The sequence below is a fragment of the Chiroxiphia lanceolata genome, chromosome 6 (assembly GCF_009829145.1).
Source record: "Chiroxiphia lanceolata isolate bChiLan1 chromosome 6, bChiLan1.pri, whole genome shotgun sequence".
Classification (NCBI taxonomy): Eukaryota; Metazoa; Chordata; class Aves; order Passeriformes; family Pipridae; genus Chiroxiphia; species Chiroxiphia lanceolata.
The window spans coordinates 59,660,559-59,685,318 of record NC_045642.1 but is presented as its reverse complement, the minus strand read 5'-3'; the positions used below and the strand labels follow the sequence as shown (position 1 = coordinate 59,685,318).

At 53.4% G+C, this 24,760-nt stretch overlaps 1 protein-coding gene and 1 long non-coding RNA gene across 2 annotated transcripts; one reads left to right on the top strand and one right to left on the bottom strand.

The window, feature by feature from the left end:
- Positions 1 to 12,120: 12,120 nt before the first annotated feature.
- SIX1 (SIX homeobox 1) lies at positions 12,121 to 14,540 on the bottom strand. Its single transcript, XM_032690815.1, has 2 exons — positions 13,981 to 14,540; positions 12,121 to 13,009 (listed from the first exon to the last, which is right to left on the bottom strand). Exons 1-2 carry the CDS (start codon positions 14,538 to 14,540, stop codon positions 12,721 to 12,723), a joined length of 849 nt encoding a protein of 282 aa, XP_032546706.1. The 3' UTR covers positions 12,121 to 12,720.
- A 4,283-nt stretch (positions 14,541 to 18,823) lies between these two features.
- Positions 18,824 to 24,342, top strand: LOC116788473. Its single transcript, XR_004357644.1, has 3 exons — positions 18,824 to 18,938; positions 22,410 to 22,500; positions 24,323 to 24,342. It is a non-coding gene; the product is annotated as an uncharacterized LOC116788473 (long non-coding RNA).
- The last annotated feature ends 418 nt before the right edge of the window (positions 24,343 to 24,760 follow it).

Here is a 24,760-nt window from a genome sequence, read left to right as displayed (position 1 = left end):
TTTCCTCCCAAAAGTCCCATGGTTCTGTCCACGCACTTCTGGACATGTGGCCACACCAAGGCTGGTGAGCTTTTCCAACACGTTTCTCCCAAGAACCCCAGCAGGCTCCTCCACTGGCCCCTGTGCATCCCAATCCTCAGTCACACCCTGCTGCAGCTGCACCCTTCACCCCACGGCCTACTCAGGATCAGGCCCTTGCACCCCCCCCTTCCCAAAAGCAAGTTGCCCGGAAGAAATTAATGCGTTTCATACCCTAACCCAGACAGGTAGGAGATAAAAAGGCAAACATGATCCCTATGTTCTCTCCCAGATTTGCTGTGGCTGCGTCCCCTCACCTCCTCTCCTCTGTGCCCAGCTGCACAGCATCCCGGCTCAGGAGCTGGGAGGAAAACTGACGGGTAAACAAAGCTTTTCCATGGAAGCGCTTGTTCAACAAAGAATTGCAAATTTTCACTGCGAGTATCTGGTTTCCTCCAAACTTATTTGTTGTTGTTTCTGAAAGCTGCCCAGCCGGTCTGGATCTGGCTTTCATGAGCAATTTTTTTCCCCCTAATGCTTAATTTTCAGCAGCTAGGATCTCCCTGCTCTTTTTTTTTTTTTTCCGTTAGGTTTCATTTTTCAACACAAATGGAGGCAATGGCAGCTCTTTTGGGTTTTCCTACAGACCACACCTCTGCTCTCTGAAAGGTTAATGATAATGATCATAAAATCACAGAAGGGTTTGGACTGGAAGACCTAAAAGATCATCCAGTTCCAATGCCCCTGACGTGGGCAGGGACACCTTCCACTAGATCAGGTTGCTCAGAGCACCATCCAACCTGGCCTTGAACACTTCCAGGGATGGGACACCCACAGCTTCTGTGGGTAACCTTTCCGGTGCCTCACCACCATCAGAGTCAATAATTCCCTTGTGAGATCTAATCTAAATCTCCTCCCTTTTGAGATGGGTGACCCAGGAATGGACATTCAGATTTTTAGGCTGAGAAGAGCTTGAATTGGAGAGATGGGACTGGTCATCTGCTCTGGGCCACATCAGCACATGGACATAGGGGAAATCCAGGCTTTGTGCAGAGCCAGTGAGGAGTGGTGACAATTTGGGGTAACGCTGACTAGAGCTCCTAAAGGACACCCTTAGGCACAGAAGGAAGCAAGAGACCACGTCCGACCGTTCAGAAGGAGACAGGAGATGTTTCCTGCAGAGTGCTTTAGTCCACCTGGGGTGCTGTGACAGCGTGAAGATGTCCCTGTGTCCAAGGAGCCCCGTGGGCGCATCTCACTCCATGCCTGTGACCCAGCTCTGTCTTTCTCCCCCTGGCTTTTTTTTTTGCTTTATTTTTTCAAGCAATGGGGAGGCAGAGACACGGCGTGTCCCTGGTGTGTCCCTCCCTGCCCGGGATGTGCCCAGGGAGCCGGCGGGGTCCCCGGCACACGGTGGCGGTGACAGCAGGTGGCACTGCAGCTCCAGAAACGAGCTGCGGCCACTCCGGGAGCGGCTGCCCTTCACAGACACACTCCCGCTGCCACTCCCACTCCCTATTCTACACTCACACTCCTACACTCCAACTTCTACACTCCCGCTTTACACTCCCACTCATAGTCCCACTCCCACACTCCCAATCCCACTCCAAATTCCACATTACCACTCTCGCTCCCACTCTCACTCCCACTCTCACTCCCACACTCCCAGCTCAGGGCTCAGGCACAGCAGCCCACCTACACCCCAGAACACATCTCCTACCTGAGACCCCACCAACCCTCGTTATTTCACGCACCCACAAGCAGTAGAGTTTGGGATATTTATTCCTAACCCGTGCCAGAGCAGGGTGTCCAAGGGAAATCCTGTGCACAGTGAGTGTTTGATGCAGGGATAAGACCTGGACCAGGAAAGCCTTGTCCTCGTTCCGGCAGCAATGGGACCTGCCACTGACTTTTTTGGGTGCAGGACACTGAACATGCTTGTTGCTTGAGAACAGGGAAAGCAGGAGGAAGGAAGCAGTCCAAAAAATCAAGGTAGCCTCGATGCGCAATCACAAGCCACTGCAAACATGGGAGATTCAGTGAAGAAACCCAAGTTGCTGTAAAATTGTGAATGTGAACATAGAATTTAAAGAAAACACAGCATCCTTCCATGAACTGTACTGATTTATGCCTGTAAATTTATACCATCTCTCCAGTTGTGCCTGCTAAGAATAAAACCAGGGATGCACCATAGACTCTGCTCCCATCCTATAACCCCTCTGTGAGCTCAGGCTTTATTTTTAGCCTGGCTTCCTCTGTCTGATCTGATTTCTCTGGAGAGATTTTTTTCTGCTAAATGCCACTCTTCTGCTACAAACTCCCATTTTCCCTGGCACTGCAGGAGGGGTTGACATTTTCAAGCAAATTTGAAAGATAATTGAGTCAAATTTGGAAAAAAACTGGCAGTCCAACAGAGAAGAGTGGGATTAAAAGAGGATCCTGGAGTGACAGAGAAGTGGGTTGCAGACATCAGAGTAGCTGGTCAGTGGCTCCAGGAAAGGCAGGATTACTGCAGGGGGAAGGAAAATAGGATATTTTCCTTCTTTCTTTCTTTGATTTGGCTGGTGTATCACTGTCAAGCTCTTGGTGACTCGCTCTCAGGCAGTTTGCTGCGAGTGCTCAGTGTTGGTTTGGTGGTATTTGGTCCTGTGATGTTGTTTCTGGCTGGCAGTGGGTTGAGCTCATGTCTTGTAATTAGTGGGAGGGCTTGAGGAGACCACTGCGGCTTCTGATCTCTCAGGGAAAGAGAGAAAATAAGCAGGATTAAGGAATTTTGGAAAATTATAGGCATTTTCATTTCGCATGAGCCTTGCCAGGAGCACCAAGCCCTGGAGAAGGACGGCCACTGCAGGACGCATTGTCCATGGGCAGGACTAAAGGACTTTGTTTGTCATCATAGTCACCCAAAAAACCCTCTCTGTGTGTGTGTTGTATGTGTGTGTGTGTGTGGTGTGTGCACATACAGCCCTGCCTGGGCTGGCAGTGGCCCTGGGAACATGGCACCTCTGCAAAATCAGAGGGATATATTCCATCTGCAAGCACAATTTTATGCAGATTCCACTTTTAGAGCAGGATTACTGTGACTGGAGAGTTGCAGAGGGATGTCAGAGCAGGAAGAGCACTGGCTCCTGTTCTTTTTAAGCCAAGCCTATCTGCTGAGGTGATAATGCTGCAGGTCCAGACCAGCCCACTCCCACCATTGGACATCACCTGAGCTAATCCCCTTCTCACTCACATGGTCTTCCCTGCAGCAGGGAGAGACAGAAAACCAGCCACAAATTCCCCAGGAAAATACCAATTGTGAAGCTGCAGCAACTGAGGAAGAGCTTTAGGAGTGCACATAGCACTTGAAACTGCTTTTCACTGGGATCTCTCTTTGTCCTTGGTGTAGGGGCCTGGCAGGGAGTTGGGAGCCTGATCCCCAGCTGATCTCATCTACCACCCCAATGGACATTTCCTCCATACATATTAACTCAGAAGCATTTAAAACTCATGAACAGCTGGAACTTGGTGCTAAATGCACAAAAAACCCCACAAATTCTGTTTCAGGTGGACATTTATTGTCCTGCTTCTTCTTCAAGGTGGAGGATACAGGCATCCCATTCCCATCTGAGTGAGAGGAGGTTCCACCTCCAGCATTACCAAGCAATCCCTTGCTGCTATTTTTCCCAGATAACATTTTTTTTCCTGTCAAGATCTGATAGCAACTTTTGTCTTGAGAGAAGGACTGATCCGGTGTTCAAAACAGAGGGGATCTGACCAGCCAGGTAATGAGGCAGATGCCTCAAAACACAACTTTTTGAACTACAGTAGACACAAAAAACCCCCAGTATCTACTTTATAACTGCAAACACAGATCTAATCCTGCACATCTTGCTCCTGGGAATGGCTTATCAGGAGGGTTGTTCTACACAGTGGCTCTGTCAGGTGCATTTATCTCTCTATGTACATGTATATGGAAAGGATATGTTTATGTATTCTGTCTCCCCCTCAGTGTAGGCATTAATCACATGCTGCTCCACCCAAAACCCCTTAAAAGTGGCCTATATCTCGTTGGCAATGTCTGCTTCCACCATCACTCACGTGATCCTTGTTTGAGGGTTTATCGCACCACAGCTGCCACCCTTAAAAAAAAAAGCAGTTCTTACAAAAAAACAGTGAGGTTTGGACAAGAGCCCACTGCTTTTTCTGTTATTGCTTTGGGCAACCATTGTCATCCCATGGGGACATCTCGCCCTTGGGATGGTGCCCTTTGCTGGCACCCCTGCCATTCTGCACAGATCCGGTGCTGGGGCTGCACCCGCCTCCAAAGCAGCCAACAGCCTCTCTCTCCCCCTCTCCTTATTTCAGCAAAATAACCCCGCGATTTTTTTCCACATGAAAGTGCCCCGGTGTTCAGGTGGACAATCTGACTCCAGCTGAGCCGCCTGGAATCCCTGTGGTTTTGATTTTCAGCAGGGAACAATCTTATCAGCCCAGATTGTACACAGAGATAGGGAGCCCTCGGGTAGGGTTGCATAAGCACAGATTGCCTCAGCTGGGATGGGGAGGGCTCCACTCCTGTATTTATTTGTTTTCCCCACCGAGGGTTTCAGGTTCTCCTGGTGATCATCATTTCAGCTTTCTTTGCCCGCTCATTGTTTGAGCAGCCGAGCCTTCCTCATGGATCACTGGGTAGGAGGTTCAATTTAAATCTGGCCTCAGCCCCCGGCCACTTCCATGTTGCCTTGAGAGGTTTCTTGCAAATAGGGCTTTTTTTTCCCCCCCATCTCACTATGGTTCTTCTCTGTGCAAGGATGGGATGGGGCTCAATTTGGGATGGATGTGATTCCCCCCTCCCTTGGCACACCCGTTTTGGCCTCTTCCCCTCCTGCCGGCTCCTCTTTCAAATCTGGCAACCGCGTGGGCACCTGGTCTCCGATTGCAAAGGCAGGATATACGGTTTCCGTGGAGGCCATCAGCAAATAGCTGTGGCTATGTAACCCTGGCAGAAGAGAGGGATGAGGACAGAGAGGCATCCTGAGCAAAGCAAAGCCCCCAAAACGTCATCCAGAGGAGCACGGGAGGGGGGGAGGTGCAGACTGGGGCATCCGAGGACAGCACATGCTGCAGCTGGCACAGATGTGGGGGGCCCATCCCATGCCATACAATGCTCTGCTGCCAGGACAGTCCCCTCGTGTGCTGCCCAAGGGCACAGGGTGGCAGGGGCTGAATACACCCATGAGACATCCGTGCTGGTGATCTGGGGTGTCACTGGGACATGGCATGAGACATCACCATGCAAGTCAGAGTTTGTCTCTTAGAAAACTGTTTAGGTTTGAAGTTAACCCTGCAGCTGCAAGGGAGCCATTGTGTGCACAGTGAGCTCCCCTTTGCTGTGGGAAAACCTTATGTCTTGGTCCTGTTCGCAGCTTTTTCCTCTTGGTTTAGAGGATTTTAAGAAATCCCCCTTGTACTAGTGCCTTTAGATCATATAACACCACTGTTTTTCCTTCTCTTGGGTAGATTATCAAATTTGACATATCCATAAACCAGGAGGGACCACTGTGACAATCGGTCTGCCATGAGCCCAGATCAAGCCTGCTAAACATCTCCCAGAAAGTCATCACCGTGTAGGGTGTTGATTCTCTTCCATACTAAAATCTCCCTTTTAGGCTTGAATTTGCCATGACTGGGTGCAGACCAGAGTGGGGGGAGGGGGGTGACCAGCTGCTGATCATCTTGCTGTCACAGGCTTTGGCCACACCACTGACCCCTACCACCCCAGAACCAAGTTCCCATGGGGTGATGAGAGTCCCACAGGCCACAAGCAGAGCCCCAAAGGCCCTTTTGCTGAAGGTCTCCTCCAGCTCAAACCTTGCCTGATGGGGAGATCAGAAGCAGAGCAGACAGGGATCCTGCAGCTCCCCATCCTCATGCCCTGCTTTTCCTTTGCCCTCCTCAGGGCTTTTTTAATCCAGTCCAAGTCACCCTTGGGACCTGGAGGGCTCAGAAGCAGATCCTGCACACAGAAGTAATAGGTGGGTGTGGTACAGCTCCATGTGGCATCAGCCTCTTGGCCAGCTTGTTGCACTCAGTATGTCTGTCCACTTCATTAGGTACCATGTCTCCTGGGGACAGCACAGCTCCAGCATCCCCACTGCATCCTTTGCCTGCACTCTTCCATCCAAAAAATAATCCCACCTCCCTGACAAGCACCATCCTGGACCTCTGGGAATGTTTTCACAAGGTGCACTTCTGCCAACAGATATTCATAGAATCATAGAATCATAAAATCATAGACTTGTAGAATCACAAAATGGTTTGAGTTGGGAGGGACCTTAAAGACCACCTAGTTCCAAGCCCCTGCCATGGGCTGGGACACCTTCTGCTAAACCAAGTTGCTCCAAACCTCATCCAGCCTGGCCTTGAACACTTCCAGGGATGGGGGATTTCTCCTGGCTCAAGCTCTGGCACCTCCCCCTCCCACAGGGTGGCAGTGATGTGTATCCCAACCTCAACTGTCCCAGCAGTATAAAACCAGCCTGTGCTTCCCTCATCACGCACCCAAAAGATGCCAAACACCCAGGAGAGGATGAAATATGCCAGGGCATCCCCTCCTCAGCTCCACTGCAAAGGGCACATGGCATAAACCACCAGTTGTCTCATGTGCCCACAGGGTTGGAAGCCACCGTGACAGGGGACAGAAGTGTCCCCTGCAGCTGCTCATTGCTGAGCCTGAACAGCACTCCCAGCTCCTTCTCACTGGGGTCCTGTTCCTGCAGAGAAGGGATGCAGCGGGTGGGCAGAAGGCAGCCACTGCCTGTGGAGACAAGCAGCCCCTGGCTGGGTGCTTGGGCAAGTTCTCTGGTTCCTTTGTGCCAGTGCCTCTGCCCAGCCCTGGAGAGCTCCCAGAAAGGGAACAGCAGTTTATAAACTGGTGCTCCTTCCCTCTTGCGCTCTTCTTTCTGTGGTTCCCTGCCAGCTCCGGGAGATTAGGCATACAAGATCTTAATTCCCTAAATACATCTCTGATTTGCTCCAGCATGACACTGCCCTTCTGTTGAGCAAAGCGTGCATCGAGGCTATGCCCATCCCCAGCCACAAAATCCCTTCTGTGCCTGCATGGACAGGGCTACAGATCCCTGTGACACCCACCACCCTGCACAGGGCAGTGGGAGCAGTGGAGGGAGGGACAGGCGCCCTTCGGGGCTCAGGAGATGCGCCCTGATGGTTTGCAGATGTGATTTCATTTTTCAATTGTTTCTAATTTGTTTGGCTTTGGTTTATTTATTTTCTTTTTTTTCAGTTCTAGAAAAGAGACAATTTCTTCAGGGAGTGTTAGCCATGAGTCTCATTTGGCATTGTTTTCTAGTCAATTGGTTTTGTCTTGCATTATTAGGAATATTATATTACATAATGATAAGCCACTTATTTTGGGGACTATAAAGGGAGACAGCGTAGGCAGCACCAGCCACCCTCCCCACTTCGTCATCTGCCCTTGATCTGACCTTCAGCAGGTCTGTCATCTCCCTGGGTCTCAGTTTCCCCTCCTGTAAAACAGGGCTGATCCCTGCTCCAGCTATTAGCTTAGAAGTTTTTCCATCCTTAAGTCACAAAAAGAGGAGTTTTTCCCCTTTTTTCCAGCCTGAGGATCTTCCATACCTTTTCTATCATGGCTGAAAGCCATTGGAGTCTGAGCAGGTACAACACTGTACCAAAGCATCCCTGGTCTCTACAGATGTAAGCTGGGGATGAGAAGCTTAGATGGAGATGGGAAGGAGTTGCTCTGCCCACAGAAGCATTTTCCAAAACCATTTTCCAAAAGCACTGGACATGTGAAAACAGGAAACCGTAATTGAACTAAATCTGCCTCTTTAACCTCATTATTAGGAATTATATGCTTTGGAGAAAGTTCAGCCTCTGTTTAAAATTTGGGGAGCTGGAGCTGAATGCTAGCAACCACAGGGGGAGAGGGAATGTTCCTGTGCTTGGTGAAAAGTCCAGCTGGAAGGAAAGACAGGGTGGCTCAGGATGGGGGTTCAGCCTGGTGCCCTTTCCAGACAGCATCAGGCTGCTGCTGGGGGTAGCGCTGATAATCTCTGGGGAGCCTGGTAATTTGCTCTCTCTGCCTGAAGATTAAAGCAAATTTTCCTTCATTTCCATATTTAAAACTGTGTCCGCATCCAGCTGGGAAAGATGACAGTGTCTCAGGTTACTTTGCACACTTGAGCTGCACTAAAGCTCCCGTAGATCCGGCCTCTGCCACCTCTGCTCTCCCCACACAGCACCTGGTGCCCTCAGAAAACCTGACGGCTTTGGCCACAACAGGAATAGCAAAGTCCATCCTTGGAGATGAACTACCACAGCCAGGATGTCCAAGCACTGTGTTCTGCTCCTGCTAATGACATCCACACACCTCGGGCAGGTTACAACACCTGACCCTGAAGGCAGTTTACACAGACAGCAGCTTCGAGTAGTGTCGCTCCCACACTGAGCTCTTCCTCAGGTGCAAAATTACTGACAGCAAAGCACATTGGGCAGGCAGACAGAGAGATATTCCACCTGTGCAGTGTCCATGAGCTGCTCTCCAGAGAGTAGTAGGAGTAAGGGAGAAGCTCAGAGGTGAAGTGCTATCTCGGGGCATGTGCTGTTTCCTTTACAGAGTCTGCAGAGTCTGAAGCACTTCAAGAACAGTTAAACAATTGTTAAATAGTACTTTATCTTCAGGCTGGATAACAGTGCAAGCAGCTGATGGCTGCCTAGTAACAGGCAGCTCCATAAACCATCTACCCGGGAGAGAGGGAGTTGGGATGCCTTGGCCCAATCCTGCCTATCCTGCACACCCAACCTCATTCCAGCTGCTGACATTCCCAAACCTGTGTGATCAAAATGAAACTCTGGTGTCTGGCTGTTCAGGCCTCATTTGCAAAGACACAGAGTACAAATGTGCCACATCTCAGCTCTGGGCTTCTGGAGTTGCAGCTGGGGATGTGAGAGCTTTAGGGAGCCAGTCCTGGAAATGTTGCACTTACATCCATGGGCTGAGCAAGCATCCACTCCTCATGGCTAGCCTCTGTGGAGGACTTGTCAGCACATCACCCAGGGCTGTGGGGCCAAGAGTGGGACCCTACCTGCCCCTCTGGGAGGCTGGGGGGCCAGCAGGGAAGGGGAGTGGGCAGTGGCTGGCAGTGGGGCAGGGGCAGGGCAGGCGTGTTGTTTGTGCGCGGGACAGCGCTGGCTCAACGTGACATAGGAAATTAACTGAGGAGAGAGAGAGGAGGGGGTTGGCTTTCTTCTTGGGCGTTTGTTTTTATACACTGAATTTCCTGCTTGGGGAATCCAAGCACACCCCCACAACCCCCCAGGCTGCCTCCAAGGTGTAAGAAGGCTGGGGAGCAACGGGCTGCCCGTCTGACACCAATGGAGGAAGAAGCGCTTACGGTAGAGGTGACCTTTCTAAATCCCTGCTTTGGACAGACATTTCCAATAAGTGCTGAAGAAAAGCCTGCCAGTTCCAGCTTTCTCAGCCTGCTCTCCATTTTCCTTCCATCCTCTCCAGGCTGAATTTAATCCGAGAAGGTTCCTTTGAGCTTTTGTGTGCTGCTGGGGGAGATGTGGGCGCACAAGGGATCGCGTTACAACTTTCATTTCCTGAAATGTTTGAGGGAACATCCAGGGTTTTATCCACACATCAGGCAAAGTTGAGGGCTCGGATTTCAGGTCTTGTCACTCAGCTGTCACCAAACAAATGAGCTTCTCAGAGCTGGAGACGGAGAGAGCTACCTGCTATTCATGACCCCGAAAGCAGGTGATCACTCATGGGAAAAGCAGGTAGAATTAATCATTCCGCTGTTCTCCATTTCCTCCTCTTTTTTGGCTGACCTGGACACAGTGTGAAATCTGTCCTGGGGGTGAGCGGGGTGGAGAGGGGCGCGAATTAACTCCTCCTGCCGGTGGAAACACAAAGCAGTGCTAGGTGAGAAAGAGCCCTAGGCTGCCTCCCCAGGCTGGCTCTGCTGTGAGAAGCTTGCTGCGAGGTCAAGCCTAATCGAGAAGAGCTCAGCAACCTGCGCCTGGCTCGGCTCCAGTGCCTTCCTGCTCCTACCTTCCTGTCGGCCGGGGAGTTGTTTCCAGGGAGGTGCCCTCAGCACCCTCCATCCCTCATTGCCGCCGTCCGCCTGTTGGCAACCTCGTCCCTCTCCTTTTTGGGGAAATGGAGGGTCGGGGAGTGGGTAGGGCTCTCCGGCCGGGGGCGGCGGGGCACGGCGTGTGCGGTCCCGCTCCGCTGCCGTCGGGCCTGAGAGCACCCCCGGCCCGGAGATGTGCGCTGGAAAGGGGAACTCAGTCAAGGGGGGCATCCCCTGGCAGATCCCACTCACCCTCCGACAGTCAGCCCTGCCGCTGCCTGTGCTCAGGAAGCGCCTCTGCGTTGTTTGCTTTGAAAATAACCCCTGGATTTTGAGTCCCTGCTTGGCTTTCCCGCCGCGCAGGGCTGGAGCCTCGGGCAATATTTATTCTTCCTCTTCAATGAGCCCGTGGTTTGGGAAGAAAAAACGGAGCTGGGGCACAGAGCCCACAGTTGCTCACCCGGAAAACCTCGTTCGTGTCCAGGGGGTTTCTCCCCTTTCTGCCCTAGGGGTTGGGAGCGGCTGCACTGCTCTGTGACGGATCATGGCGGGGCTGGACGAGTCCCCCGGGAAGAGCGATGAGGGTCCTCGGGAAGGGCGAAGAGGACGATCCTGGACCAGGGGGCAAGGACCCACCCCTCCCGTCCTCTAAGGTCCGGGCGGGGCGCGGAGCGAGATTCGCTCCCGGTCACCCTCCCGACCCGGGTACCCGGAGTCGGGGGCGCTGCACACGAAGAAGGGGGTTCCATGCTCCCTCCACAACGTCTGTTCTTGCCCCTCTCCGCCCGCGGCCGCAGATGCGCGCAGACAAGCAGCTGCGCGTCCACCCGCGCGGTTTGCGCGTCCCTACGCGGGATTTGAGCCCTCCGAGCTGTTCCCACGGAGCCACGCTGTGCCCCGCCCGGGCGAGTGATCCCCCACTGCCCCGGCTATGGCCCCGCAAAGGGTCGTGGGCGCAGGAAGGCAGACGGGATCTGGGCCAGGTTTCCCGAGGGGGCGGCCGGTGCCCATCCAGAGGGAGAAGGGAAACCATCCCAGCAGCCCGGGCACCGCGCCCCGGCTCCCCCGCAGGGCGAGGGGTGGGCACGGATCCGCCACCCCGTCTGGGCGCGGGTGGGAGCCCCACGGGGGGCTCTAAATCGTGTCCTTGTGCCAAGGCCGGCGGATCCACCGGGGATTGAGCGGGAGACACGCGGAGCGCTCCGGCCGGGCAAGACCCTCCTGCAGAGGGTGACATTTCTCCATGGCCCAAGACCCCGAGCACAAACACGGCAGCGACTTAAATAAACACGCACTTAATGATGCAAAACGCTAACGGGGGGACCGGCATCAGCGAGGCCCCGACGGGGCGGGCGGTGGGGGAGAGCCGCTCCCTCCCGGCCGGGAGCCCGACTCCCACGGGATTATTCCAGGCAAGGCGGGCCCCCTCTCCCCGTCCTTCCTCGGTTAGGAAAGAACCGGCTTCCCCGCAGCCCCGAAGCACCTCCGCTGCAGCCCGTGGGGAGGAGCGTAAGGGTGGGCAGAGGGGCACGAGCAAAGAAATCCTGCAAAGAAAAGCGCAGCCTGGATGTTCTGCCATCAGCGTTGTTTAATTTAGACTGTTTAGGTACAATAGAAAATAAACCTGAAAGCACATGCGATTTTTGGTAACAAATACTCGAGACAGGCAGCGTCATCCGCGGGCTCTCTGCAAGCCGGAGGAGGGAAGCGGCGAGCGGGGACAGACGGGAGAAGGCAACGGGGAGCTGGCGGAGCAGCCCGGGGGATACTCGTTTAGGAGGAAACGGCCGTCGACTTTTATTATTACTATCATTCTCCTAATTTTTAGCCACATTGTTGCATTTCACCACCAAGGAGGAAGCTGGGGACGTGGGCCCACAAGAGCCCACTCAGTAACTGCATCGCACGGCCGCACTCAGACACAGGCACTTGGTAAAACTCTAATACTGAAGCTTTTGATTTTTTTCACTCTTTTTTTTTTTTTTTTTTTTTAAACTTAAACTACATCGAAATCTTTCTGGTAAAGCTAAATAAAAAATGTAAACGTAACTTCCCCTTCCTCCTCCCACTCCGACACAGGGCTCAGTACAGCGGTTCGCTCCCTCTGTCCCCCTGTCTCAGCTCCTCGGGGATCCGGCCGGGTAGCAGCAGGGATGTGCTGGCCGCCCCTGCCCCACCGCGCGCTGGGATTTGTTTGGGTGGAATCGGATCCAGCTGGGGTTACGTTTTCTATTTCCTTTTTTTTTCTCTCTCTCTTTTTTCTTTTTTTTTTTTTTTTTTTTTTTTGTAATTACCGTTGGGATCAACTTGTTTGTACTCGAAGGGCTGACGAGGGTTATTTCCGCTCTTTTCGTTTGGCTACGTGGAAAAAAATAATAATAATAAAAAAATCGTGTGGTGATTGTGGGAGATGCTGGGGGAGGGGGGAACTGGAGCAGGAGCCGATGTGGGGTTGTGTGAAAAGAGCCGAGAGTCCCGTTAAGAATCAGCGGGTGAGCTGTAAAACCGGGTGCTGTCCTCTATGTACAACCCAGAGCCTCTGTCCCCGAGCAGAACCTCCTCTCCTGATCCTCCGGCCGTTCACCGAGGGCCTTTAGGATCCCAGATCCACCAGGCTGGACGTGAGGGGTCCCAGCAGCGAGTCCTGGAGCTGGTGGCCTTGGAGGCTGTGAGGGGTCTGGGATGTGGCTAAACCGCTCAGGGAATAGCCGGAGCTCCTGGCGTGGCTGAGGTTCCCCTGCAAGAGCAGGACCGAGTTCTGATCCGGACTTTGGGGAGGAGAAAACTCTTCCTCGGAGCTGGACATGAGGGGTTTGCTCCCATCCAGAGGTGAGAGTTGGTTTGGTTTGTTGGTGGCCGCGTTGTTGTTTTCCGTGTTCTCCCTGCAGAAAGGTAAGAAAAAAAAAAATCCCACAACGGGGATGTCAGGGTGGGCGGGAGACGGCGGGGATGGGCATTGTGCTAATGTCCCCCTTAAATCCTTCGTATTTAATTCCAGCGTGGGAGCACATGCTTCTCCAGCGGGGGGAAAAAAAATCCTAATATTTTCATAACGGATCATCCCCATTTCTTTTACCCCTTCTTTACATAAGCGTACCCCGCACAGCCCGGTAATTTAGGTGAGGAAGAAAAAAACTGGAGGGAGGGGATTTTTTTTGAGAGGAGATTTTTCTTTCTTTTAATTAAAAATGAAAGTGCGGCCGGGAGACGAGCAGGGTGCGAGATTTTCTCCTGGAGGCTCGAGGGGAGGTGCTGAAGGCGATGCCCTCCGTGGCACTCGTTTCTCCGGGCCAAGCTGCCGCCTCACTACGAGGCCACCCCGGCGCCTCCCGAGGTGGCCTCGGTACGGAGCGGCGGCGCGGCCGGGCCAGCGTGTCCCCATCCCGGTCATCCCTCCGATCCACCCCCACCTCTCCATCCCGGAGCTGCATCTCTCTCCTCCTCCGGGCTTCGGAGCTACCCTGACCGATCCCCGGCAATGCCCGACCCGGCATCCCGACCGCTTCCCCGGAGGCTCCGGGACGGCATCGCTCCCGGTTTGCTCGGGGCAGCAGGCGGCAAACAAAGGCGGTGGAGCGGCCTGGAGAGGACGGTGAAAGCCTCGTTTGTTCCCCCCGGGCAGGTGGGGTCGGGTTGATCTCGAGTGGAAAGCCCACTTGGGTTTCCACAGAAGGAGAGACGCAACACGGTTTATGATTTTAAAAAATGGGATTTGGAGGGAACCGTGTGTTTTCGTCGCTCCCATCCCATCCACCGCCGGGTACTCGCCGCGCTCCCGGGGTTCCCAACCGACCCCCGCAGGGTGGAGCAGGGAGAAGAGGGGGAGATGGAGTGGATGGGGGGTGGCACGTACCTTTCCTTCGCCTCCGCCGCTCGGTCCCGTTGCCTCCTGTTCTTGAACCAGTTGCTGACCTGGGTGGTGGTGAGACCGGTGGCTTCCGCCAACTCCCGCTTCTCCCGGGGGGACGGGTAGGGGTTGTGGGCGTACCATTCCCGCAGCACGCCCCGGGATTTCTCCTTGAAGCAGTAACTGGTTTCCTCGCCGTCCCAGATGGTGCGGGGCAGAGGGAATTTTCGGCGGACGCGGTATTTGCCGACGGCGCCCAAGGGTCTGCCCCGCAGCTTCTCGGCTTCCACGTAGTGCGCCTTCAGCCAGAGCTGCTGCAGCTTGGGGTGATTGTGGGGGGAGAACTGGTGGCTCTCCAGGATCTTGTAGAGCTCGCGGAAGTTGCCGCGGTGGAAGGCCACCACCGCCTTGGCCTTGAGGACGCTCTCGTTCTTGTGCAGGTGGTCGCAGGCCGGCAGCGACCAGAGGAACCGGCCCAGCCTCTCCAGGTTCCCCCCTTGCTGCAGCACCTCGCAGACGCAGGCGACCTGCTCCTGCGTGAAGCCAAACGACGGCAGCATCGACATGGCCGAGCGCGGCGGCGGCCGCAGGAGGACGAGGAGGAGGAGGAAGAGGAGGAAGAGGAGGAGGGCACTCCGCGGGAGCGCGACGGCGGAGGGGCGCGGGGGAGGCGCCCGCCGGGCCCGGGCCCGGTGCTGATCCCGATCCCGGTGCCGGTCCCGGTGGCGGTCCCAGAGTGGGGAGGCGCTGCGGCAGCCGGGGGCGGTGTGTTCAGGCTGAGCGGGGATGCTCGTCGCGCCGCCGGGGGGACTTTGTCCCCGCTCCGCCGCCGCCGCGCTTAAAGCGCCCGAGCCCCCGCGCCGCGCTGATTGGGCACCCCCGGCCCGGCCCGGCCCAGCCCGGACAGCCCAGCCCAGCCCAGCCCAGCCCGGCCCGGCGGGCAGAGCCTCGGCACGGGCGGGCGGGGCCTGGCGGCGGGGACACGGCCCCGGACACGGCCCCGGCCGCGGCTGCGCGTCCCGCCGCCGCCTCTGCGCGGGTGCGGCCCCGCCGCCCGCGCCCCCGGGCGCATCCCCGGGGAAACCGCTCCCGCGGGCTCTGCTTCTCTTTCTTTTTTGCTTGCTTTCTTTCTTTCTTGCATCTTTTTTTTTTTCCACCCCAAAACTCCTGTGTGTGTCCCCCCCCGCTCCGCCCCCCCGGTCGCTGGCCGTCCCCTGCCAAGCCAGCCCGTATTTAATTACCTTAGTGCTGAGGATGAATAAATAATGGTTTGGCGAATGGCTAAATAACACGCGGGGACCCGTACGCCCCTTCCTACCCCAGCTTTGCCCAGTTCCCCTCGGGGGGGTCCCGACGGGTCGGGGCAGCCCCGTGCGGGCGGCGGGCAGCGGCGCTGTACCCACCGGCGGCGCTTTAATTAGCCTAATCCTCATTTGCACACCTCACTCAAAAGCAATTATTTGAAAAATTAGAAAACAATTAGGCTCCCTAAGCAAAGATAATCTATTGTCAGCAGGGAGGTGAGGACAATGCGGTGAGATAAGGGCAGGGCGCGGGGGGGCAGGGGGTGCCTTTATGGATGTATTTATCTTTGATTAGATAAGACGAAACCCGTATTTTCAGCACACTCCAGAACGCTTTGGATTCAAGAATGAGTTCGCTCCGCGGGTGCCAAGAGCCATCGCGGGGCTCTTTAAAACTTGTTTGTCCTCACTAAAGACAGTCGGATTTATTTGACCTTCCAAGTCGGATTTATTTGAGTTTAATGCTCCAAGTGAAGAGGAGCCCGTTCACAGCCGGGGAACCGCAGGGCTCGGAGCCGGGGCCGGCGGCTCTCCCGCTGCCCGCTCCCAGTCCGCAGCCTCTGCCCGCGATACGACATGGGAAAGGCCGGTCCCGACATTTTCCTAAATCCAGATTGTTGTTTTTCCCACGTATTTCTCGTCTCGGGGCTGTTTAAATTAAGCCCTTGCCACCCAGTCTGTACAGCGACTGTACTATGTCCGCTGGAGTCAGGGCTCTTCCATATCCCATGACCATGTGTCTGGTAATTTTCCCTTGCCATTTTATTTTAGTACTTATGATGTTGCAGATGAAGTCTTAAAGAGCTGCAATGTCCTCCCAGAAGGAATGTCTGCTTGGAACAGATCCTTATTGACAAGGCAGCTGTGTGGGGACCGGAACGAAGCCTTAAACCCGGCTCTAAAATCAACTAATACCCTAAAGTCTGGAGCAAGTGCGCAGAATTATAAGGCATGGGCTCGCCCGCGGCCGCGTCCTGGAGGAGCAGCGCCCTGCCCAGCCTGGGGGTGGGCACCTCCATCGCTCCTGTCTATTGTTATTAATTTTTTACTTTATTTTCTTCTTTCTAATAAGGTGCTCACTTCGGGAAGAGCACAGATCTGAGGGTTTGTAACGTCTGGATGAGGAGAGAAATGCAACTCGGGGCTGAGAAAGCCCCTGGCCATTTTAACGAGAGCGGCTTTTTCTTGCCCTCACGTTTCTTCTCTTATTTTTTTCTTTCTTTTTTTTTTCTTTTTTTCCCCCCTCCTTTAAAAGGCCGACCAAAACAAACACCGCTCTTACTGGGAATAAGCAAATTATCCTAATGTGGCCGGCGGAACTGCTGATAGGGAAGGGCGAGGGCTGAGCCGAGGCATCCTCGCGATTCCCGAGCGGGACTTTATTCTTCCGTCTCATCAAAATTCACACAAGGAGGGGACTGACCCGCCGGGGTCTACCTGGGAGTTACTGCAGGCGAGAACCGCTCAGCATCAATGTTCGTTGTGGCCCGGGGTTGGTTTTTCGAAAAATTGGGAACCTTTCATTTTAAATCGCGGAAAGAGGTACATGTATTCCCAGAACACCCCATCCCATTTAACCCTTGAAAACCACCCAGAGAAAAAATAGTTTCGAGCCGCTCAAAAAAACAAAAATAAAAATATAAACAAGGCGGATGCAAATGAGGATAAAGCTACCGAACAACACAACGGCACGGAGCTGCCGCCGGCCGCTCTCGGTCCTTCCTTTCCCGGTGGAGCAGGAGCAGCCCGGCAGCATCACCCCGGCAGCATCACCCCGCTCCCCGCTCGGGCAGAGCCCCCCAGAGCTGTCCCCCGCCGTCGGGGCCTGCCCGCTCCGCGCCCGCGGAGAGGCGGCGGTCGGACGAGGGGCCCTCCGCTCCTCGCCCCCCTTGCCCGGGCAACCATCGGCTCTGTTTGTGCGGGAAATTCATCTCTTCCCTTGTTTATTCGATGTGGCGTTATACAGCGCGAAGCGGGGATGAAGATGCAGCCCATGCAACGCTCTGCGGCTTTTCCTCGATTTCGACAGAAAGCCAAAACAAATCAGGAAAAAACAACCCGAATACATCCCCCCTGTAGCCACGAACTTAGAAATAAAGCTCTTCCCCAAGCAAAAATAAATTTTATTTTTTTTTTCTTTAAGTGTGAGGGTCTGAAGGAAACAAATAGAGCAACAAAATAAAACCAGCAATGGTTTTGTTTTTTTTTTTTGTTTTTTTTTTGAAGCCACGTCTCGTCGGGATGAGGAACCGGGGCTGAAGGCTGGAAGCCGGCGGGGCAGAAACACAACGCTGCCGCTTGCCGCTTGCCGAACCTTTCGAAGGCGAAATCCAAAACCGACCCATTAAGTCAATGAGGTTTGTGTTGTAGAGGCTCCTTTCCCATCCACTTGCTGTTCTGAAAAATAGATCGCATTTCGTTATCTCGAGTGAGGATCTGCAACGTGATACCGGATCCGCGCCGCCTTCCCTGCCGAATGCGAGGCACAGGGAGACAGCCAGCTTCCCGGCTTATTCCCCAACAATAAAGGATTTGTATTTTCTTTCTCTCCCTCTCTTCCCCCCCCCCCCCCTTTATTATTCTATTTTTTAATGAGGAAGGACAAACCCCTCTCCATATGCACCGCTCTTCTCTCGCAGGAGCCTCTGGCCCGGCGCGCCTGCAAACCGGTGCGACCTTTAATTACTTGTTAGTAAATTGCCCTCCCGACACCTGTAAAAACAAAGCCGGTGTCCGCGGGGCGGGGGCCGCGTCCCTGCCCGGGCCCCCCGGGCCCCGGGCCCTGCGCCCCGGGGGTGCCCGACGCGGGGGTCCCCCCGCACCCGGCGGGGTCAGGCCCGGCCGGGGCTGCCGGAGGAGGGCAGGGCCGGGCCGGGATGGTGGGGCAGGATGAGGATAAGGATAAGGCCTTCCCGGCGTGGCCGATCCCCAGGGCACAAAGGGCTCTTTCTTCGCGCACTTACCGGGACATTTTTCAAAGGATTAGAGGTGATCACGCGTTGTTGTTTTTTTTTTTTTTTTTCTCTCCGAGGGCCGATACGTCTTTCTGTCCCTGTCCCCCCTCCACCCTTATTTTCTCCTGCTTTTCCCATAGGACCCCCAGTCCCTGTCCCCCTCTATTCTCTTTGCTAATGTACCTCCTGGATGCTGATTCTTTTAAGCTACGAAAAATTTCCTTTTGGGAGGTGAAACCCTCCAGCTCCTCCTGTTCAGAGGAAAGTGCTAGTGATGGTAATACGGGGTGACACTAAATAAACAGTTAAAGCAGGGCTGGAAAGATGGAGTTAATTATCCAGTGAGCTACATTTAAACCGAGACCAGGAGGGGCTGATTTGTTTTGGCGCAGGGAACTGAGAAGGAGACGAGCCATCGAGGTCTCCTTGCCCCTCTCTGGTGGCTCCTTAACTTGTCCTTGCTGTCGCCAGCCCGGGGACCGGCGTCCTTTGGCCTCGGTGGGGGAGCCCCCGGCTGGGACCCCCGAACCGCGGCCCGTCCGGCCCCGAGGCCGCGGAGTTGGGAGTCTCTGTGCGAGCCGTACACGGAGGAGGGCGATTTCAGGGTGCCCAGAGGTGCGGTTTTCCCCCATATTTGTTTGCTTTTTCTTTCCTAGAAGTTAGATAAATTCTCGTCCTTGAGGCTAGCCGGTGCCTGTGCTCTCAGGTAAGTCTGCATCCGAGCAGGAGCCCGGAGATGCGCTTTTGTTTTTTAAATTTTCCCTCATTTTCCCTCCTCCTCCTTCCCTCTTTTCCTCCTTTTTTTTTTCCCTCCCTCCTTTTTTTTTTTTTTTTTTTTTTTTGAGAAGTCTGATATTAATAATCCCCGTATGCCCCGCTTTCCGGGTCATTACGGTACTGCTGGTCTCTAATCAATCCTAATGCGATGGCAATTGGAGTCTCTGATGAATGCATCTCAGGTTTCTTGTAATGGCTCTACCACATTTTCCTGGACCTCCTTCTTTAACCTGAGATGCCAGGGGGACGTCTCCGTTCTCAGCTGCTGATTACTTCAAGATGTTTGGGCTGGTGTGGGGAGAGAGGGAGCGAGCGAGGCAGCCTGCCCCTGAATAATCTGGAACTGAATTGGATGAGCCATTTCCTAAATCAAAGGACAACGGCGGGATTTAACTCCTTTTCAGCACAGAAGCCTGCCGGCTCGTCTTCCAGCCGGCACTGGCTGGGCTGCATCTCCCCCGCGTGTCCGTGTCCGCGACACGACCCCCGAGTGCCCACACGCCCCAGAGTGCGCAGCTCCCCCCGTCAGTGGCAGTCCCCCCACGCAGAGGGGGGGACCCCCACCCGCTGCATCCTCAGCTGCTCACACCTCCTCGAAGCCCCTCAGCGCTGCCGGGCGGGTCTGCACCCCCTCCCCCACGGGGGGTGGCAGTCCCACGGCGGGAGGTGGGATTCCCACTCCAGGAGGGGCTGGGAGCCTCCCGCGGGCGCGCAGGGACCCGCGCGGTATCAGCGCGGCGGTTCGCGTTTGTCGCGACGGTGTTTTCCTCTCGTTTCTCGGCGTAATGGCATCTGCCGGTACCCGAGACAATGGTAGTTGCAACTTCTGCAGCTTTATTTTTTTTATTATTTTATTTATTTTTATTTTTTTTTTTTTTTAAAGTAAGATAGTGCAGCTGGAATTCGGCTGCGGCCAAACCAGGCGCGGGGCTGCCGCGGGTTCGAGCGCTGCTTCCCCGCAACCGGCAGGATGTTCCCCCGAGATGTGCCTCCTCCGTGAAAGAAAAACACGTCCCTGTTGCCCCTCCGCAACCACTCCGCGGCCGGCAGTAGGATATGTCCCAGCGCAAACCGACACGTGTGGGTACCTTCGTCTGCCCCCCTGTGAGAGGAGGGTGTGCTGGAAGGGGGGGGTTGGAATAAGTATTTGAAACGAATAATTTAATTTCTCAGCGCCGGATGCGATGTAAAAATGAATCCCCGGCAGAAAATCAGCGAGGGGTAAAGCCAGCCCCTTCCCCGCGGGGTTTGGCCCTCTGTGGGGAGGCAGGAGCACGGTCGCGGGGGGGATTGGAATATAAGCACTGGGTGCGTGGGTGGGTCCTCACTGCACCTCAGCGGTGCCACATCTGCCAGGAATGAGTCACTTGCGAAAGCGAAAAAAACTACGGGCGCCTTCTCAGCTCCAGGAGGGGCTGCTCCAGCCCCGTCCCGCCGGGGTCCCGGGGCTGGAATGGGGGTGCAGGGCCACCCATGCCAAGCCCGCGCTGTAACACCCACCCTTGTGCACCCAGACACCCCACGGGTAGCACCCCAGCGCCCACAAATACCCATGTGTGCTCACCACCGATGTGCACACACACACCTGTGACCCTCCCCGGGGTGCCGACACCCCAAAATCCACCTGTGTGCACTCCCCTACCCACGTGTGCGGACATTCCCCCCCTCGCCCCCGAATGCACACCCTCCTGCGTGTACAGCTCCTCATGTGGCACAGACATCCCTGCCTGCCCTCACCTGTGGGCAGGCACCCGTGTGAGCACACACCGAGCCATGTGAACGCTCCCACAGCCCTGTGTCCAGGTGTCCACCCGCGTGTCCACCCCCCCCCAACACGCGTGAACCCCACACCCGTGACACCCACCCAGGAGCACATGGATCATCCCCACGTGTGTCCGGGGCAGGAAGAAGGGTGCTCAGGAGTGGAGAGTGGGCGGGTCCCATCTCTCCCTTTTTTAGGTGATGGCTGGGGCAGGGGGGCGCTGGACACCGGGAAAACTGCAAAAAGAACCTAAACCCCCTTACTAAAAAAAGGAAGGAAAAAAAAGGTTGTGGGGGGAAATGAGGTGGTTTTGGATTTTTTTTTTGTGCAAGACACTGCAACAGGTTTAGTGCAAAATGCTGGAAAAGAAAATAAGTTAAATTTCAGGCTCTTCCTGGCTTGAGGAGGGCAGCCCAAGGACCCCCTCCTTTCACATCATCCTCAAGCCCGAATCCTTCTCCCCACCCAGTCAATGCCCAGTCATGATTCATGCTCAGAGCAAGGTGCTGCCCGGTGGCTGGAAGGGTGGCAGCTGGACCAGGGACAGGATTTACATCCAGGGCTCTCTTTGCCTACCTGCTTTGCATTTGGGTACTGAACAAATATTTCCATTGCTGGAGGACTGTGCCAGTTTCGGCTGGGCCAAGGGAAGAGGCACCGTCAACCCCTTGTATGAGTGTGTTTGCCTGTGATGGATGAGTGGGCACCTGCCCAGGGGGATATGGAGCTGGGGGGCAGCAGGCCCCTGCCTGCAGGGATGTGGGGTCAGGGGGACAGTGACTGTCTGCCTGCAGGGCTACAGGGTTGGGGGGCCCGTCCTGCACCCGCCGCCTCGGTGGGTTTCCGAGTGAGCTGCAAGGAGGGGACCTTTCACCTCTCATTAGTGATGCCATCAGTGGCTTGGCAGAGCAGAGCTGAGGTCATGTTACATATGGCACACAGTCTGTTCAGCGCCGGCAACGCCAGCTTTGAAATTTTAGAGAGGGGAAAGGTCACCTTGCGTAAGCCGAGGTCTGGGGGTCCTCCGCTCTGTCTGCGCTCTGGGTGGGTCTCCATATGCCTCTGTCGTCGCCAGCCTTGCTCTGTCTGGCCCTGAGAGATGCTCAGCTCATCATCTCTTCCACCTCCTGAATTTGCAGGGAATCACTTAACTGATGGGAATACTTTCACACTGCCTTTCCTTTTCCCTTCCGGAAAGTCTCTCCCAGCACTGCTTTTTTTTTTTTTTTTTTTGTCCTTTCCCTTCCCAGCATAAACCTGTCTTGAACAGCTGATTATTTTTTCAAACAACGTAGAATGCAGCTTTCCAGAAGAAAATGAGTTGTCTCTGTTTATCGGCAGATCTGCCCAGACAGATAAGTTTACCCTTTCTTCAGACCTGGGTGTATAATTTCATAGACCTTCAAAAGTGTTGTGCTTCCATGGTGATCAAAACTTCTCGCTCCTGAAACTTGCTGGGGCATTTCAGGTTTCATGCCACTGGAACTCAGAAAAGCACATCTGTACAGCCATATTTCTTTCATCTGAAGAGCCAAAAAAAAAAAAAAAAAAAGCTAGCCCAGTATATTTTGTGTTTGGAAAAATATGACATATTGCAATAAATTAATTCCCAGTTTAATTCACTACATTGAATTTTAGTGGGCTCCTGTCCGAGCTTCCTCCGGAATGATTCCAGAGGTGATGACTGTGGGGAAGAAGTTACCAATTTCTCATGTACGATGGGTGACAGGTAAGTTCATGCCCCTTCTCAGCCCTGCTGCAGAACCTTATTTTGCACTTTATTTTTTAAAGACTTGGGGCCTGATCCTTAAGCTCTTCAAGTAACTTGGCCGGGACTCTCTGGCATGCAGCTGTTGCAGGGAGATCTTCAAAAGGACATTTGCTTCTTCACAGGTCATAACTAAAAAGGCTCTAAATGAAATAGATGCTTATCTTGAGAATCCGGGAGAAGCTGGAGCTGAACCAACATGCGGTGTGGATTCGGGATACACCTTTCTGCCTGCTCCAGTGAGGCATCCAAACAGCCACATTAAAGGGAGCTCAGTCTGATTTCCTAATAGGGCTACCCGTATGGATTTTAATTTTTAAACAGTACTCTTCTGCTGCCTATCAAAGAGAGACCTTGGGAGCAGAGGTATGAGATGGCTTATTTTCAGAAATGGAAACAGATCTGTTTATGGTTTTTGTCACAAATGATGCTCTCCCAGCATGGGGTTAAACTCTGCCCTTGGTTATTGAATGCAAATCTGTCGATTTAAATGGAGTTCACTGCAAGTGGGAACAGGATTTAGCGGTCATTTTCTGCTGCTGCCTAATCACTGTAGGCTGAAGAAAAGCAACATATGTATAATGGTAGCTGAGATGCGGGAGGGGTGGAAGCTTTCTACCAACAAGAACCACATTAAATAATTAATTCCCAATTGCCTTTCTACATTAGTGCTTTCAGCTAAAAAAGCCGGTCAGCTTTGTAAGGCCCCAGGCAATGAAACATTTGGTGCATTGTCAGTCCAAAAGTGGAGGTAATAGATATCCAGCGTGGCTGGGAAAGTGCTACTCTCCGTCCTGCCATTTACATATTCCAGCTGCGCAGCCTCATTCCTCATCCCCTCCTTTGCCTTACTTAAGTTTGACAGGACAGCATCTCCTCTGAGGTGGCTGCTGAGGAAGCCAAAAATGTATTTATTTTATCAAAAAAACAGAGGAGCTTATTGTTTGAGCCTAAAAATGGAGTATACAAAGTTGGTCTCTCTTTTATCAGCAGACAAATCTGATGGGTTAATAAGGAAAGGACTGAATTTCCCCCTCCTTTCCCATTTGCCCCTCCTTAACCCATCTGCTGGTCCCCCAAGCTCAGCCTGTCACCTCAGGTCACGATGGGATCTTCTGGGCTCGTACGTCATTCACAAGAAAGATCTTGCCATGAGAAATGAGTTAACAAGCCTTTTGATGTGCAAGTCATCAGAGGCTGCTCCGCTCACCTTCTGAGATAAATATATGTGTGTGTGTGTGTGGAGAAAGCTGAAGAAGAAAAGGAAGCATTGGAATAAATTGCCCCGGGAGGTGGGAGATTCTCTGTTAAAAACATGTCTAGACAAACATCTGTCAGAAAATACCGACGTCTATTTGATCTTGTCTTGGATCTGGGGAAAAGACTGAATGGTGTTGTCAAGTCCTTTTCAGCCCCGAGAGAACACAGTTACATGCTCACATGTAGGTGTATATATACATATATATATATATACACTTTTATATGTATGTGTGTATAAATGTATACATATATATATAAATGTGTATATATATATATATATATATATATATAAATGTATATATATTTCCACACTTTTGGTGACAGGCTCTTGGCCTCTATGATACTCTGTGGCACTGAATCTTGCAAGCTAATTACACACGAGTTTGTGTCTCTCAGCTTCATTAAATTTGAGTTTCAGTTCTGTTTAATGTCCTTTGTACCTTGAGTGGATCAGATGACAGCGTCTAATCTACTGACCGTATTTCTCTCCGCTCCCTTTTTTCTCATCTCTTTAAATATCAAGTGAAGTAATTTCAATTCTGGGAGATTTCCAGCAATTCCACTTATGGAAGAGCTCCCAAAGCACATCTGTGAACGCACGTGGGGTTACACTTAGTGAGGTAAGGTCATGATAGTAGAAACTTACCTTTATTATTAGTTCCAGTAGATGGGTACTTGGAGAGGCTGTTTGGCTGAACATGAGGACAGAATGAAATATTTGGGGGATTTTTATGAAAGGCATTCACTTTCCAAAGCATTCCCCTGCTTTAAAGTCATCATGGTCATGGCCACTGCTGGCACACCTGTATCTTCTTCCCAAGCACATGGACCTCAGCGGGACCAAGGAGCTGCAGGATGCAGCTTTGAGGAGTGTTAGCAGCTTACTTGTGTTTGTTCATGGAGGATGGAGAGATACCAAGGGCCAGGACTTTGATCCTTTACACAGGAGCCAATATTAAAT

What these genes read in the sequence shown, in the direction of transcription:
- SIX1 (XM_032690815.1), bottom strand. Translation starts at nt 14,540, where the DNA reads ATGTCGATGCTGCCGTCGTTTGGCTTCACGCAGGAGCAGGTCGCCTGC. An exon ending in GCGGCGGAGGCGAAGGAAAG is followed by an intron (nt 13,010 to 13,980) that starts GTACGTGCCACC and finishes ACCTTTCTGCAG; the next exon opens with GGAGAACACGGAAAACAACA.